Below are 14,525 nucleotides of genomic sequence, written 5' to 3'. Positions count from 1 at the left end.
ACGATCGCTGCTGATCCGACAAAAAAATATCCCAGACTTCTATTGTAACATTCGGTCCTTGGCTTGCGAGAGCAGGCAGAAATAATGACCCCTCAATAATGACCCCTTATCGAATTCTTGCCCTTTTAAGCAAATCGTGTTGGAACTAAGCCATACATTACACAGTTGTCTGAAAGAATTTATTCAGCACTATCTAACTGCAAGGAAGAAATGACTAACTACGATTACAATATAACGTGTACGCTGCATCAGTAATACAAGTGCATCTAGGCCGCTCTTCAATACCGTCTGGTCCATTCCAGCTTGCAGATCTAGTTCTGTCTACACTTCCCCTCTCCTTTCAATATTACTGCATGCTATCTTACAGAACGTCCACTCACGGTCGACCTATCTCTCTGCATTCTCCTTAGCGGTTCCTGAAAAAATTGTGACAACCATATACAGCACGAGCCAGGTTATAAACTAGTCGCTCCACACTGACCCCTTTGTTCGTATTTTTATGCGATTAACATTCTTGGGCTACTTCATGCACTTTTCGGTATCAATGTATTAACCGTTTTCCCTCGCCTCTTCAATAAGACGGAAATATCCATAATTTTCCGGTAGACCGAATCGAACCAGAGCCACATGGGTTAATGTGGCTCTTCAATCAACTCCTTCCAAGTTAACTTGGGTGTCTGGGTATGTGCGAACACACACCCACGCACACGCACTCGCACACGCACGCACACACATGAGCGAGAACACAGGAAACCGCGGGGTTTTGGCTTCTTATGATATGACCATGTATGTGGGGGTTCCCCAAGCTATACTTAGTCGACATGTACCACGTGAAAGTACTGTGTGGTGTCCCTATTTTAATCATATGTGTTTAATGGGATATGCAGGGCTAAAATTGTAATTTTCATCAAAAAATCACATTTTGTAATTTTGTCTGATTTAAATTTCTAAGCATATAAAGAAGCTCTCACCAAGTTAGGTTATTATCTGCGCGATAGAAAAGAAGAAAATCAGCATTTTTACCCGGTAGTTGCACGTGTTTTGGCATGTTTTGATATCTTTGAATCGGTTGTCTCAGTTCGAACTTATTTGGGCCATTTGCACTTTTATATTACCCTTTTATGAAAACTATTGTTTCGAAACTACACAGGCGAAAACTGTTTGTAAGATTGTTTATAGGCGGAATATTTGTGAGGAGCAAGGCTATGGACATCTTGAATTTCTAAATTGCCTCCATAAAATAGAAGTTTAAATATCTGTATTACTGTAACAACAGCAAAAAGAAAAATTTAGTTTTGAAGTGATGTGGTTTCTACAGAAGAAGGCAAAAAATTGCAAGCAGCTGCTTCTATCCTGTAATATAGAGCGTCCAGTAGATATTTATTTAAAAATATCTAGCTTCTCAATTTTTTAAATGGTAGTATCTTAAGGTGACACAATCATTTAGTCAATGATACATTCTTAGCATTTTTTGTATTTGGGTTAGAGTAGTCAAATTTACTACATGTTCTAACGACTAGAACAAAAAGCCTCGTGGCGAATGTCGCTAAAATTGGCACGTCTGTTCAAAAGTTGACCTTTTAGGACGACATCCCCCTTAGCACAACTTCGTATTTTCATTCTCTCTTCCATCGTGCCTTCATTCCCACCCCTCTTTTCTTACCTCCTATCGGTGTTATACCTCGGTCACATTATACCGCGTTTCGATCGTGATCGAGCACGATCGTGCTCGTTCCGTGTCGGCGGCACCGGAAGCCGGAAGTGTTATTGAGCACGCATTCGCAAGTGCTACACATCGTGTTAAGTTGGGAACATGTATGTAGTGCTCTTTAGCGTACACCCTGCCCTACTCGCTGTCATGGGCAGTGAATCATCTAGGAAGCCCCAGGACCGTCCCAAACGGTGTTAGATCTAGTCACAATAAACAATAACAAGCATAAAGTATGTTATAATGCACCGTAACGCTGTAATTCTATCGCATTCTTATAATTAATAATCGGAGATGAATTCTGCAGCATTTTTGGCATAGCTTTCTTGGTTTCGTGTATTTGCATGTCATCAGGGCGGTCATCACCCTTGTGAAGGCACTCACGAAGTCGGCGAGGTGCTTGATGCCGTTGGGGAAACGGGTGCGATTGGCCTGCAGCCGTCCGGTCACGTCGCGCTCCTGCGTCATCCAGCAGTCGTCGATGTTCACGTACTCGTATCCCACGTCCCGGTATCCCTCATATACGAGAGCGTCGGCCATCTCCTTGAACAGCCGCTCGCTGCACACGCCGCAGACATCGTGTAGCAGCATGCAAGTGTCATTCGCCCGGCTTAGCCGTGCTGTACACCCGGCGACAAAATGAGCCGTGGCATGATATCTGAGGAAAAAAGCTGAATATATCCGCAGCCTATAACGGTAGCTAGTAAAACTCTAGACGACAATGTTGTTAGCATATTCTAGTCTAAACCTGAAATGCAAATACCAGGCTTCGTTGTGAGGCTGCGGAGATATTCAGCTTTTTCTCAGATTTCATGCCCCGGTTCATTTTATCGCCCGGTGTACATATATTTCCCGGACGGCGAAATTGAACTTCCGTTGTTATACAAAATAAAGCTGTTATATGCTTCACAATATGAACAAGTCAGGCCGCAAATGAAAGTCAGTGGTTGTGAGAACTTGTGTCCGCGGCGCTATAATTGCACGCGCAACACACGAAAGAACATCAAGAGAATTTACTATTCTCCAGAACTGCCTTTACTATAGGTCTCTGGCGCAGACTTCAGCCGGAAGCAATTTGTGGGCGATCGACCTAGATTAACCAACCGCAAAACGCTAGACAGGTCTTTTATTTGTGTTTTTTTTTCTTTTGAAGAAAGTGAAAGGCCGTTCGCGTTGTGTCTCCTACACAGAATATGGTCACTGCCTCAGAAAGGCGTGGACAAGCGATGCAATAAGCGGAAGCTGAACTGGCTTAGAAGAGTGTGTCCGAATTCACGTTCAGCTGTTCACCATCATATCGCTTCAAATTTTACAAAGTTATATTTTCGGCAACCGTTAAGGGCCAACCACGTTAAGCCTATTTCCGACGTGCTCATGGTGTTCCGTTGCCCGACGTCGCCGCGTCCATTTTGTGTAGCGCGAAGAGTGCGTTTTCTTCCGGCCGAAGTGGGTTGGTTGGTTGATTAAGGTGCTTATTACAGGTGGTGTTTGTCTGGTAGTGTGGGCAATCAATTTCTGCGTGTTCTTTTTTTTTCGTTGTTTAGGAATCTGCATCCACATGTCTATGAGTTCAGCTGTCGCATAGACCTTGCAAACTATCCTCGGCCCTACGGTGAACATTACCAGTTCCACACGCGTTTCGAAATGCTCCTCTTGGCAGGTTGTCAATTAGAAGGTGCGAGACCGAGCTACGGGGTGTTTCATGTCACTACAAATTACAGCGCGCAAGGGGATAAAGCGAGGACACGACGAATACAAGGCAATTCACGGCGCTTATCGATCACACGGCGGAACTCTTGTGGCAACCGGCGTTTCTACAGCTTCTGCGAAACACGTCTCCCACAAGAATGGGCAAGCAACATCGACGTGGTCCACACTGACGGCTACGCGTCTATACTTGACTTAGAGAAAAGAATTAACACTTTCTTTCGGGCTAAAGTTTGCGGTCAGCGCTTGTCTTCGTCTTTTCGTGTCTTAGTCCCGTTGCGCGCTGTAATTTGTTGTTTCATTTAGAGTCTTACTTTTCGCATTGAAGCACCGGAAGGTCAGATGAAGTGTTCCACATCGCGAATTCCTTGACATTCTGAGCAGAACACAGAGATACCTCACCCAATTATGATATCCCATGCTGGAGTGTAAACCAATGCTGTTCTTATTCTCTAAATTAGAGCAGCTTGCAATCGGTTAAGCCCTTTCACTACCCACAGCTCATATGGCGGGGCCCATAGCGACCGAAAGTGGCGGGGAATTAAGTCTGTTGAGAACAGGTGCTTTCACTCTTGGTAGCCTTGAAAGCGCCTCATTAGCCTCCGCTCTTTCCTTCCCATCCGCACCAACATGGGAACGTATCCACTGGAAGATAATATTACATCCTCTCGTGTGCTTACAGATCTTGCTTGTTCCATAGTTAAATTTTGACCCTCAGCAACGGCGTGTTATCGCGCGGTGTGTAATCGATGAGCCAACGCCGCAAATACATCGAATATACGTTTCATGTGGTTACTGCGTTTAACTAAATCAGCTGACATCCAGCGCTAGCACTGCTTTTGAAAACCGTCCGGCATGGTCGCACGTCGCTGCATACAAACGCACTGACCTGATGCAGTTCTCGGGTTCCCGGGAGCAGTCAATGTTGCATTGGAAGCGCTCCCAGGCCAGCCATCCCATGGGGGGCGTCCTGGCAAGGCCATTCTCCAAGCAGTGAGCCGAGTGCGCTCCGAGAAGCAAGAGAAGCGCGAGCCGTAGCGTCGGACTCGGCCACCTCGGGGTTCGCGTCGCGGCTGCGCTGGCAGCAGCAGCTGCCGGTCGTCGTCCCATCTGGGCGATCTCAGAGTGGACACGACGAGGGCGGGGTTGTCTGCGCAACGGAAAAGCGTGCGATGGGCTCGACGTGGTCGACGGCGGCGGAGTTAGCCAGCCAAGAAGCTGGACGCATGCCGGCGGGTAAGGAAGAAATGGAAAGTCTCTCGAGGAGAGAGGAAAAGTGTGGAACGAGAAAAGGCGGGAGAGCGAAAGTCCTGGCTGTTTACACGTAGACACACCACGATGTTGTGGAAGGAGAGACTTGGAATCCTCTTAGCGCGAATACCGGTAACTGTTACGCCACCAGAGGGTCTTATGCGCTTGAAGATGACGGAGCCTCAGAGGAGGAAGAGGAAGAAAGTGAAAACAGAAAGAGAGGCGGCGAAGAGAGTGGCTAAAGCACGCGAAGGATCGGCGGGTGAGCGTAACAATTTTGCGCGACCGGCATCCGTCAGTGTGCCGTAGCGGGGGTCGGAAAGATTGGCGGTTGCGACGAGCCCATGTAGTACCTATAGCTGTATAGCGGCGACTGTCGGGCGCAATACGTAAGAAGCTGCGTCTCGACACTGGGGCGGACCGGGCTCCGCCCGAGCGCTTTAACGGAAGCCGGCAGTATCAGACCTTGACGAGCACGCTTCTTACGCAACTGTCGAGGAAGGAGAATAAGGAACGACGGTGAAAGTATCGCGTGTTGGAGAAATCGCAAAAAATAATATGGACAAAAACACCTAGTGCAAAAACTGCAAATCTCGTGGTCTGCCCGTTATATTTCTTTAATTTTGGCACTCACGTCTTTTTGCTTTCCTTTGTATGTATTTTCTGTTTTTTCTTCTTTCTTTAACGCTTGATGTCTTTTTTATTATTGTTATTATTTGACCCACTTTCATGATAGACGCGTTTTCTTTTTTACCCTGTGCGTATACACATGCCGAAACGACGTGTGTGATGGCATTTGGCTGGTAAACTGCTCCTGAGCTGTCCGTAATGTTTCCTGCTCGACAGTGAGCCTGTGCGTATTAACTTCAGAATTTAACTCTCCTCCGGCCACTCTTTCCTGCCGACCTACATACAGTCCACCTTGACAGCGTGTGTGGCATTCCTTTCCGGTGAAGGACGAGAGCTCATACTGAAGATTCCACAAGAAAGCAAATGGTGCAGATTTTTTTTACACAAACAAACAAACAAACAAACAAACAAACAAACAAACAACCAAACAAACAAACAAACAAACAAACAAACAAACAAACAAACAAACAAAGGCTCTCTCTCAGCAGTTCCTCCGCTTTGTTCACGTATTTTCAAACAAATAACAGTTCCCAATTATCTGTTTGTCGCTCGTTGCTCCTACCAGCGTTCATTACGCGACTACGAAGAAAAAAAGTCAGCTGGTGCACCGTAAGAGATTACAGCTTTTATATAATGAGGAGAAGGACATGGGACTGCAAGGAAAAGGGAAAGAAGAAAAAAAAGTTCGCATCAGCAAATCAAAAGAAAAAGAAAGACGCATATATGACAAGGACCCACATACGTGACATGAGAGCAGACAAATTATTTGGGTCGGATGTAAGGCTCTCTTACCATGCATAATCCTGAATGTGAACCGGTTATTTGTGGTATATTGAACAAGACTTTGACTTAGTTGTACAGAATGTCAATTCTTTTGAAATCAATTTGCGTTCGACTTTTTAGCATCAAACGCCTAGATTTTATTTTCAAGTAGGCTTTAGACAAGCTCTAGCAGTGTCTGATCACTCTTTTCAATGTCACGCATCTCGCTTGATTGGTTTAGCAGAATCATCCCAGACACCACTTGTCACCAGTAGCCGACTACATAATAACGAAGAATATTGCAATTCATCGGTAAGGCCGAGAAACGAACAAAGCCAATAGGCTTGGATGAGCTATTGCTGTGGTAAGCCTGACGACGAAAGCTGAAGGATGAAAAGAAGAAAATTTGGACACAAATCTTGTGCATAAAACCGAAATCCTAAGTTAACACTTTGTTGAAAAAGAGATACGTATGCTGATCATGGAATTATCTGTATTTGATGTCAACAAAAGATTACAGAGAGCATGTCAAGAGAGAGTATTTTATGCTCCACTCTATACCTCTGTGGGCGCACCAGGCCGTAATTTCATTGTTTTCGGCCTCACCTTACGGCCCAAGTACTTTTGTCTCCGAGAATGACCTTGAATTCAGGGGTTCTAACGTCCACTAACTCACCTTCCCCTGCGTAGGGTAGCAAGCCGAACGCGCATTTGGGTAACCTCTCGGCGTTTTCTTCACTTTTCGGTCTCTCTCTCTCTCTCTCTATGATAGGGAATAGAACGTGAGAGGGGCACTTCCAGTGTCGAATCTCGTGTCGAACGAGGAGAAGCGCATGATGATAAGGAAATAATGGTTGATTAATTCAGCGGCGCATGTCCCAGCGTTCAGCGACACCGTCGTGGTGTCGCTCTCGTCCAGTGCAGAAGGCCGGTGCCGCAGGGAGACACACGCCCGGGCAGGGAGAGGAGGACAAGGGTACCAGGGTGAGTTGGGCGGAGGTGGCAAAACCGCAGGCTCCCATAACATCCAATATAGCATAGCAAAGAGTGATAGCGGAAAACCGCGCACTCAAAGAGAGCTTGTCGGAGCTCAAAAAGGAGATCGCGTCTCTTAAACAACTATTAGACAAAACAGCAATCGCGAACTCTTCCACAACGGGTGGCGCGGAGAGTAACACAGCAGAGCCTAAAACAAATTCAACAGAGCAAATGTTGCAACAATTAGTTCAACAGCTGCAGGGAGTACAAAACTTCCAACAACAGATGTTTAATGAATTTCAAAATCTTAAAACTTACGTCGACGAATCCATCACCAATCTACGGCAAATTAAAAGGAAAAGAGCCGGGGATAACCCCGGGACTCCACAACCACGCAAAACGAAAAATGTAGTAGTCTCCGACTCCTCCGATAATGAATTATCGACCCCACATGGCCAATAGATCACGGGTATTGGAGGAAAACATCGAAATTTGGCACTGGAACTGCCGCACCTACCAAAAGAGGGCAGCAGCCCTACAACAATTCATTAATACATCGTTAACCCGGCCAGATATAATCTGTCTCCAAGAGGTAGGAAATAAGCCGGTAAAGCTACGGGATTACTATACATATCAGGACCCCAAGCATTCGAAAGTAGCGACGTTGGTGAGAAAGAACATCGCAACTAGTATTCATGAGCCCCTTGAAGGCTCAACTCATCACCAAATTATTGAAATTCACACGAAAAAGAGGGGGAAACCTAAATTTTTCATTGTTAATATATACAGCCCCCCCAAAGAAAAAGGCACAGATTTTGAGAACATCATTGAATTAACAATTGGTAAAATGAATCACAAAGATAAATTAATTGTTGCCGGTGACTTCAATGCACCCCACTCGCACTGGGGATACGTAAGGGATTCGCCAAAGGGCACCAGGCTGGTGCAGGTCGCGGACAAGTTCGACCTAAAACTAGAAACGCTGCCGCTAGCGCCTACTAGACTGGGGAACAGTGTGGGTTTAGACACTTATCCCGATCTGACGTTTACCAAAAACATAGAGGCAGCGTCTTGGAAGAACCTAGATGAAACACTAGGCAGTGACCATTATATTGTCAGTCTATCAACCTCGTCACCAAAAATCCGTAGACAGCTTGGAACAGCCAACATAACCGATTGGGAAAAATTTAGAAAGTATCGATTTGCAGAAGGGCAGATAGAAGATATCAACCAGTGGTCGGAAGAAGTGCGAACAGCACACTCGACTAACTCCAAGAGCATCACTCTGACGGTGGAACACCCCGCCGTAGACCCACATTTATTACACTTATGGGACTGCCGAAGAGGCCTCACAAAACGCTGGAAGCGTCAAAGGCTTAACAGAAAACTCAGAGCAAGAATAGAGGTAATTGCACAAGAAGCAAATGATTACGCAAAGAAACTAGAAACAGAAAATTGGCTGCAGCTCAGTGATTCCCTAAGGGGAAACCTCGCCACAAAGAAAACCTGGAACATACTTAGAAGTATGTTAGACCCAGCAGCAACAAAATCAGAATCGTCACGCGCCCTTGCAACCATAGTGGGAGAATTCCAGGGCACAGAAGGCGAACTCATAGCCAAACTGAAAGAAAGATACATAGGGGAACCAATTATTCAGTCATACTAAAAAGCATACGATGGGCCCCCGAACGAAATTTTGGACGCCCCCATAACGGAAGCAGAGCTCTTCGCAGCAACCCAGGCAGCTAAGAAAAATACAGCGCCTGGAAAGGATCGGTTAACTAATGCAATGTTACGGAACATAAATCATGAACAAATTAAGAAACTAACTGAATACTTTAACATAGAGGTATGGCCAACCGGGAAAATTCCAGAGCAGTGGAAAGAGGCAGAAATAATTTTGATACCTAAACCCGGCAAGGCTCGTAACATACAAAACCTCAGGCCGATCTCACTCACGTCTTGCCTGGGAAAACTTTTTGAGCGAGTCATCCAAACAAGACTTAGAAACTATATAGAAGACAATAACCTCTTGTCAAACTATATGTATGGCTTCAGGCCACACTTATCGACACAAGATGTATTCCTAAGACTGAAGGAAGAGGTACTGAGCAACATTCCAACAGGTAGTGAACATTTACTAGCGGCCCTAGACCTCAAAAGCGCATTCGATACCATCGCGCACGAATTAATATTGAAAGAACTTGAGAAAACTAGGTGCGGTGAAAAGACTTATAATTATATCAAATCTTTCTTGGGGAATAGAACTGCTACTATCGGCATAGGAGAAACCCGATCCGGCGCTTTCAATATGCCAAATAGGGGCACACCACAAGGTGCCATCCTCTCACCCCTACTGTTCAACTTGGGGATGAATAATCTAGCCCATAGGCTGGAAAAGTGTCCAAATCTGCATTTTGCCCTTTATGCGGATGACATTACTCTTTGGGCGACAAAAGGCTCAATCGGAACAAAAGAACAAGTTCTTCAAAACGCCATAAACATAGTGCACGATTTCGCCACTGAGAACGGAATGAAATGTGCCCCTGAAAAATCAGAATGCATTACGGTGCACGGAAAATATTACAACAAAACTGAAAAGGCTGAACTGAAGCTTGGAGACTCGACACTTAAAGAATCCCGAAAAGTGAGGATTTTAGGGCTGTGGATACAACACAATACTAGAGCAGACCATACCCTAAACACTCTAAAGAATTCAGTAAAACAAATCACACGAATGATAGGAAGAATTACGCGGAACGGGAGAGGACTAAGCGAATCAGACGCATTAAGACTAGTTCAAGCTTTTGCAATAAGCAGAATTATCTACAGCCTCCCGTATCACGAGCTTAACCGTAAAGAGACAGATCAGGCAGACATCCTAATACGCACGGCGTATAAGGCCGCCCTGGGTCTACCACTGGGGACATCCACGGAGAGACTCGAGGCTCTTGGTGTGTACAACACATTTGAAGAACTCAAAGCAATGACAATGGTCACACAACGAGAACGCCTTAATATGTCACAGGCGGGCAGGAGGGTCCTAGAAGAGCTGGGATACCCGATCAACCCACAATACTGCAGCAGCGAACTAGTGGACATATCGAGGGAGATGCGAGAAAAACTAAAGATCTCCCCCATCCCCCAAAAAATGAACCCAAAATATCATTCAGGCAGGCGTAATGCCCGAGCCAAACAATTAGAAAAACGATTCGGCAATAACCCCGACACAATATACACAGACGCAGCACAGAACATAAAGGGACACGTTATCGTGGCTGCTTCGGGACCCTCCGGTATTCCAAGAACCATAACAACAGCTTCAGTCCGCACAGCCTGCACCAGCACAGCGGAAGCGGCTGCAGTGGCCCTGGCAATAAAGACACGGGACGGAGAAGACAGGCCCGCCTACGTCCTTACGGACTCTCAGGCGGCCTGCCGACTCTTCCTCCACGGAAGAATCCCTAGGATCGCCCTTAACATCTTGGGCGATCGACTAAGACAAGAACATCACATTGTATGGTGTCCGGGGCATGTTGGTGTCACTGGTAACACAGGGGCAGACGCTCTTGCTCGCGAGACTTCAATCCGAGCAAGGAATGACACCCCAATCGGAAATAACAATCAAATACTAGCATGCGATGTCTTAGAACATCAACGTCGTTCTCGCCAAGAACTCGCCGCGCCAAACCCGCAATTAACAGTGGAGGAGGTTCGGCTATACAGAAAAATCCAGACAAACACCTACCCACATCTGGGGCGATGGCATGCCATCTGGCCAACCAGATATGCCAGTCAATGCCCCTGGTGTGGGGGGAGGCCATCCTTGCCCCATGTGACATGGGAGTGCCAATCACGACCCCAAAATTCAAATTCACCCCGTTTAGCACAAAATTCCTTTAGGGAGCCTTGGGCAGCCATCCTCGCCCGGACTGACCTGGAGACTCAATTGAGCCTCCTCGACCAGGCACGGCGTGTGGCGGTGGCCACTGGAGTCCTGGACTAAGGACCCACCCTCCGGCCCCCTTAACCCTATTTTTCCTAAATAAAGTTATTTCTCTCTCTCTCTCTCTCTCGTCCAGTGCAGTACTCTTAAACAGGATACGCACGGTGCGATTTGGCAAACGACTACTCATACCAAAAGTTGCATCCGATAACGCTGCAGCATATTCTGTCAGGTTTCAACAGTCAGAGAAGCCATCTCTTGGACGCGTCGCAAGCCGTATCGGACGGTTCCTCGTACGATACCATGTGACCACCATCTCTGGTTTCCTTGATGTAAAGAGCAATCCTGCTTAACACAGGGAAACTACGAAGCCATTACTCAATTAGCGTGTGTATTGAAATGGTTGCTGCAAAACGCAATATGATTAATTATTACGTGGACATTCGAGAAATTAAGGCTTCATATAGTGATTTCGGCAACTATTGAAAAAGAAAAGCGAGATAAAGCAGTTCCATGTTTGTACGCTCTTAAACAAGTTTTGAAGCACGCATTTACGCACACGAGGCAAAAGACACATAATGAAATAAACAAAGTAAAACTGCGCAGGAAGATCGAAACATGATTTCATCAATACTGGTCAAACAATGTAAAGGCTCGGGGGACAACGTTTGCACAAGCTACAGGGCTTGTCTTCCTCAGCGTAAGTCAGGTCCCTGACGAAGACCAGTTTCCCTTGTGAAATATTGTCGAAACACCTCTTGTTCTAACACTTTTGATTACAAACTGATACAGTTATGGCATTCCAGTTATGCAGAATAGTGCCTAACCGAAACTTCTAAGAGGTGGTATCGTTTCTTGTGCCTTCTTTTTATATAATTTTTTCATAGTCACGTGCGAACCGTCGAAATTTCGGTCACTCGCTCAGTAGTTACAAACAAACAACGAGAATTCCTCGCCCAGTAATCCCCTTCAAAGCATGCATCCAAAACTTTCTCTCCTTACCTCTCTTGCTCTCGGGGCCTTGCGCGTGGCCTGCTGGCACCGCTGCGAGCTGTCTACGGCCGCACCGCGCAGGCTGCTGATCTTGCGACTCCGAGAGCGCTGACAGGGTCTCCCCGTGGCTGTTGCTTGCGGGTTCTATCGCTGATTGCATCTTCTTGGGTTGCGCGCACACTTACGGCCACACGCGACCGCCAAACGATCGCCCCGCGTTCCCTTGGCGCCCTTGCCCCTCTTAAATCGGAGGCACTTACCCTTTTTCTGTTTTGTTCTTTCTGGCCTCCACGATCTCGTGGGCCGCAATTATCGGTGTTTCCTGGCAACTCCTTAATTAACCTGCAATGCAGGCTGCATGTAGCGAACACGAGCCGAGAATTCTAGGACGGTACGATAGCCGCTGCCGTGCGCTCCGGATGGCAATAAGAAAATGAAGGCCTTGACGTTTTGTTGTACAGCTGGAAAGACGCAGACCGCATCTCATCGTAACAGACACGTCTTTACCTTGCGGGTGTACGCGCTTGCTTGCGTCTGTGCGAGTGTGTGTGTGTGTGTGTGTGTGTGTGTGTGTGTGTGTGTGTGTGTGTGTGTGTGTGTGTGTGTGGTGTGTGTGTGTGTGTGTTTGCGTGCGTGTGTGTGTGTGGTGTGTGTGTGTTTGCGTGCGTGCGTGTGCGTGTGTGTGTGTGTGTGTGTGTGTGTGTGGGTGTGTGGGCGTGTGCTGTGGTGTGTGTGTGCGTGTGCGTGTGCGGTGCGTGTGTGTGTGTGTGTGTGTGTGTGTGTGTGTTGTGTGTGTGTGTGGTGTGTGTGTGTGTGTGTGTGTGTGTGTGTGTGTGTGTGTGTGTGTGTGTGGTGTGTGGTGTGTGTGTCTTTCCCAGCTCGTCTAGCAAAGGTTATAGTATAGCGAAAAAGAAGTGTCTACGCAGTCACCTGCTCTGTTTGCAAGCCATATCTCTCTATGTTCATAAACATTCAGCTTGCCTAGAAATACAGCTTTCAGGCAAGACCAAATCACAGTCAAGTATCTGCCGAGCTCACATATGAATTTGCAGGATGAGACCAGTTTGGAAATAGGCGCCCTCAAACTCGCCGTAACAAGGCACTGTTGTTTCACTTCCTCTTTTAAAAAGTCCGAGGACACCTAAGCACTTCTTATGAGTTGTGAATGCGAAAGCATGAGTGTCCAATTGAATGCCGCTGAGCGGTCCTTCGACTTTTTCGCTGCGGGTATGTACCATAGCGGTGCGTGCTGCCCGAGCCGGCAAGCACCAGCAGCCTGCGGTGCCAATGCCGCATGCCACCGACCTCCTGGGCGACGAGAGACCGAGGAAGCAGCAGCGGCCAGCAATGCCGGCAGGCGCGCGCAGCAGCTAAGCCCAGTGGGGGTGAGGCTTCCGAGAGCGAGACGGCGGCACGCACGCGTCACGCGACTGCCTCGTCGACGACAACCACTCACGCCCTGGGCGTTGCGTTGCCGTATCTGCTCCGTCGAGGCGCGCTGGTGACGTGGCGTTGCGGCGATGCCCTCTCCCCTCCCGCAACACCGTTTCACGCAACCCGTGACGTGGCGTCGCAGCCAATAGGAATTTAGGTGCCGTTTCACTGCTACAGACGCCGGCTTTTCGCTCAACGAGCCATTTGATGCTTTCACACCAAAGCGCTCTTTCATGCATTGAAGCACAAAACTAACTGGAACGCCCATGTATTTCGTCCCACGCTTACGGAAATATTATCTCAAACTAGTGTCCTCCTGGGAATTCATTTCAAGTGGATACGTCTGGCAAGCTCGCCGGCTACAATTAGTAAATTGTAATATGTGTCGTAAAATAATTGATAAGTTAATTAGTCAATTTTCGTTAAATATGTGTTTCGACTTCTAGTGTATCAATATCCGCCTCTTCAAATAATCCAGCTGAAGGACAAGAATTATGCTATCTGCCACAGGCGATTTTCCCAAATTCCGTAGAACTTAAAAATGATCACTCCATATGCAAGTATAATTATCATTGAAAAAATTATCAGATGGAACCGATACGTTCCTTGACTTTATTTCTTTATCGAAAAAAAAGGCGCTTGTTAGAAATTCCTGATTAACATCTTATTTCTTTATCGAAAAAAAAAAGGCGCTTGTTAGAAATTCCTGATTAACATCTCCAGCACGGCTTTTGTTTCCCGCCTAAGAACCTGCAATGATCTTATATTTCTACCAAGGCACACCCTGAACTTCTACTTATATTGATTCCTGCTTTTCTCACATGCTTTCACTCTCTCATTCAAGTGACAGTAGTTGCGGAGCGAGCAACATTTGCAAAAACCCTTTGGCGGAGCTGTACCAGAACATTTCCGTGTGCCACTGCCCCACTCCTCTCGTATTTGCTAGAATGTTGCTGCGTCACGACTATTGTAGCAAGTGCACCAATATCTGCAATACTCTACCAGCCGCTTACAGTCGTGTGGCATATATTGTATCTTGTTTCTTGTCGATGGAAGCGTTTACGCCATCTGGCACTCTCGCTGTCCATCTTAAGTCAGTGTCGTCTTGAACGAAAC

The 14,525-nt window shown here is 46.8% G+C and overlaps 1 protein-coding gene across 3 annotated transcripts in view; it reads right to left on the bottom strand.

Moving 5' to 3' along the window:
* The window catches only part of LOC119449552 (alpha-N-acetylgalactosaminidase), a 36,171-nt gene extending 24,040 nt beyond the window's left edge, over window positions 1-12,131 (bottom strand). The window contains exons 1-3 of one of the 3 annotated variants that reach the window (XM_037712746.2): window positions 11,985-12,131; window positions 4,305-4,565; window positions 2,093-2,267 (exon numbers count right to left, since the gene is read on the bottom strand). In XM_037712746.2, the coding sequence (XP_037568674.1) occupies window positions 2,093-2,267; window positions 4,305-4,525 (396 nt within the window). In that variant the 5' untranslated portion in view covers window positions 4,526-4,565; window positions 11,985-12,131. Of the gene's footprint in view, window positions 1-2,092; window positions 2,268-4,304; window positions 4,566-5,019; window positions 5,167-6,734; window positions 6,785-11,984 lie in introns of those variants that run through there. The other 2 variants (XM_049665298.1, XM_049665299.1) reach the window with 2 other exon arrangements.
* Between the last annotated feature and the right edge of the window lie 2,394 nt (window positions 12,132-14,525).

Source organism: Dermacentor silvarum, chromosome 4 (assembly GCF_013339745.2).
Source record: "Dermacentor silvarum isolate Dsil-2018 chromosome 4, BIME_Dsil_1.4, whole genome shotgun sequence".
Taxonomy (NCBI): domain Eukaryota; kingdom Metazoa; phylum Arthropoda; class Arachnida; order Ixodida; family Ixodidae; genus Dermacentor; species Dermacentor silvarum.
The sequence above is the reverse complement of the archived record's forward strand: the minus strand, read 5'-3'. Positions and strand labels throughout refer to the sequence as shown.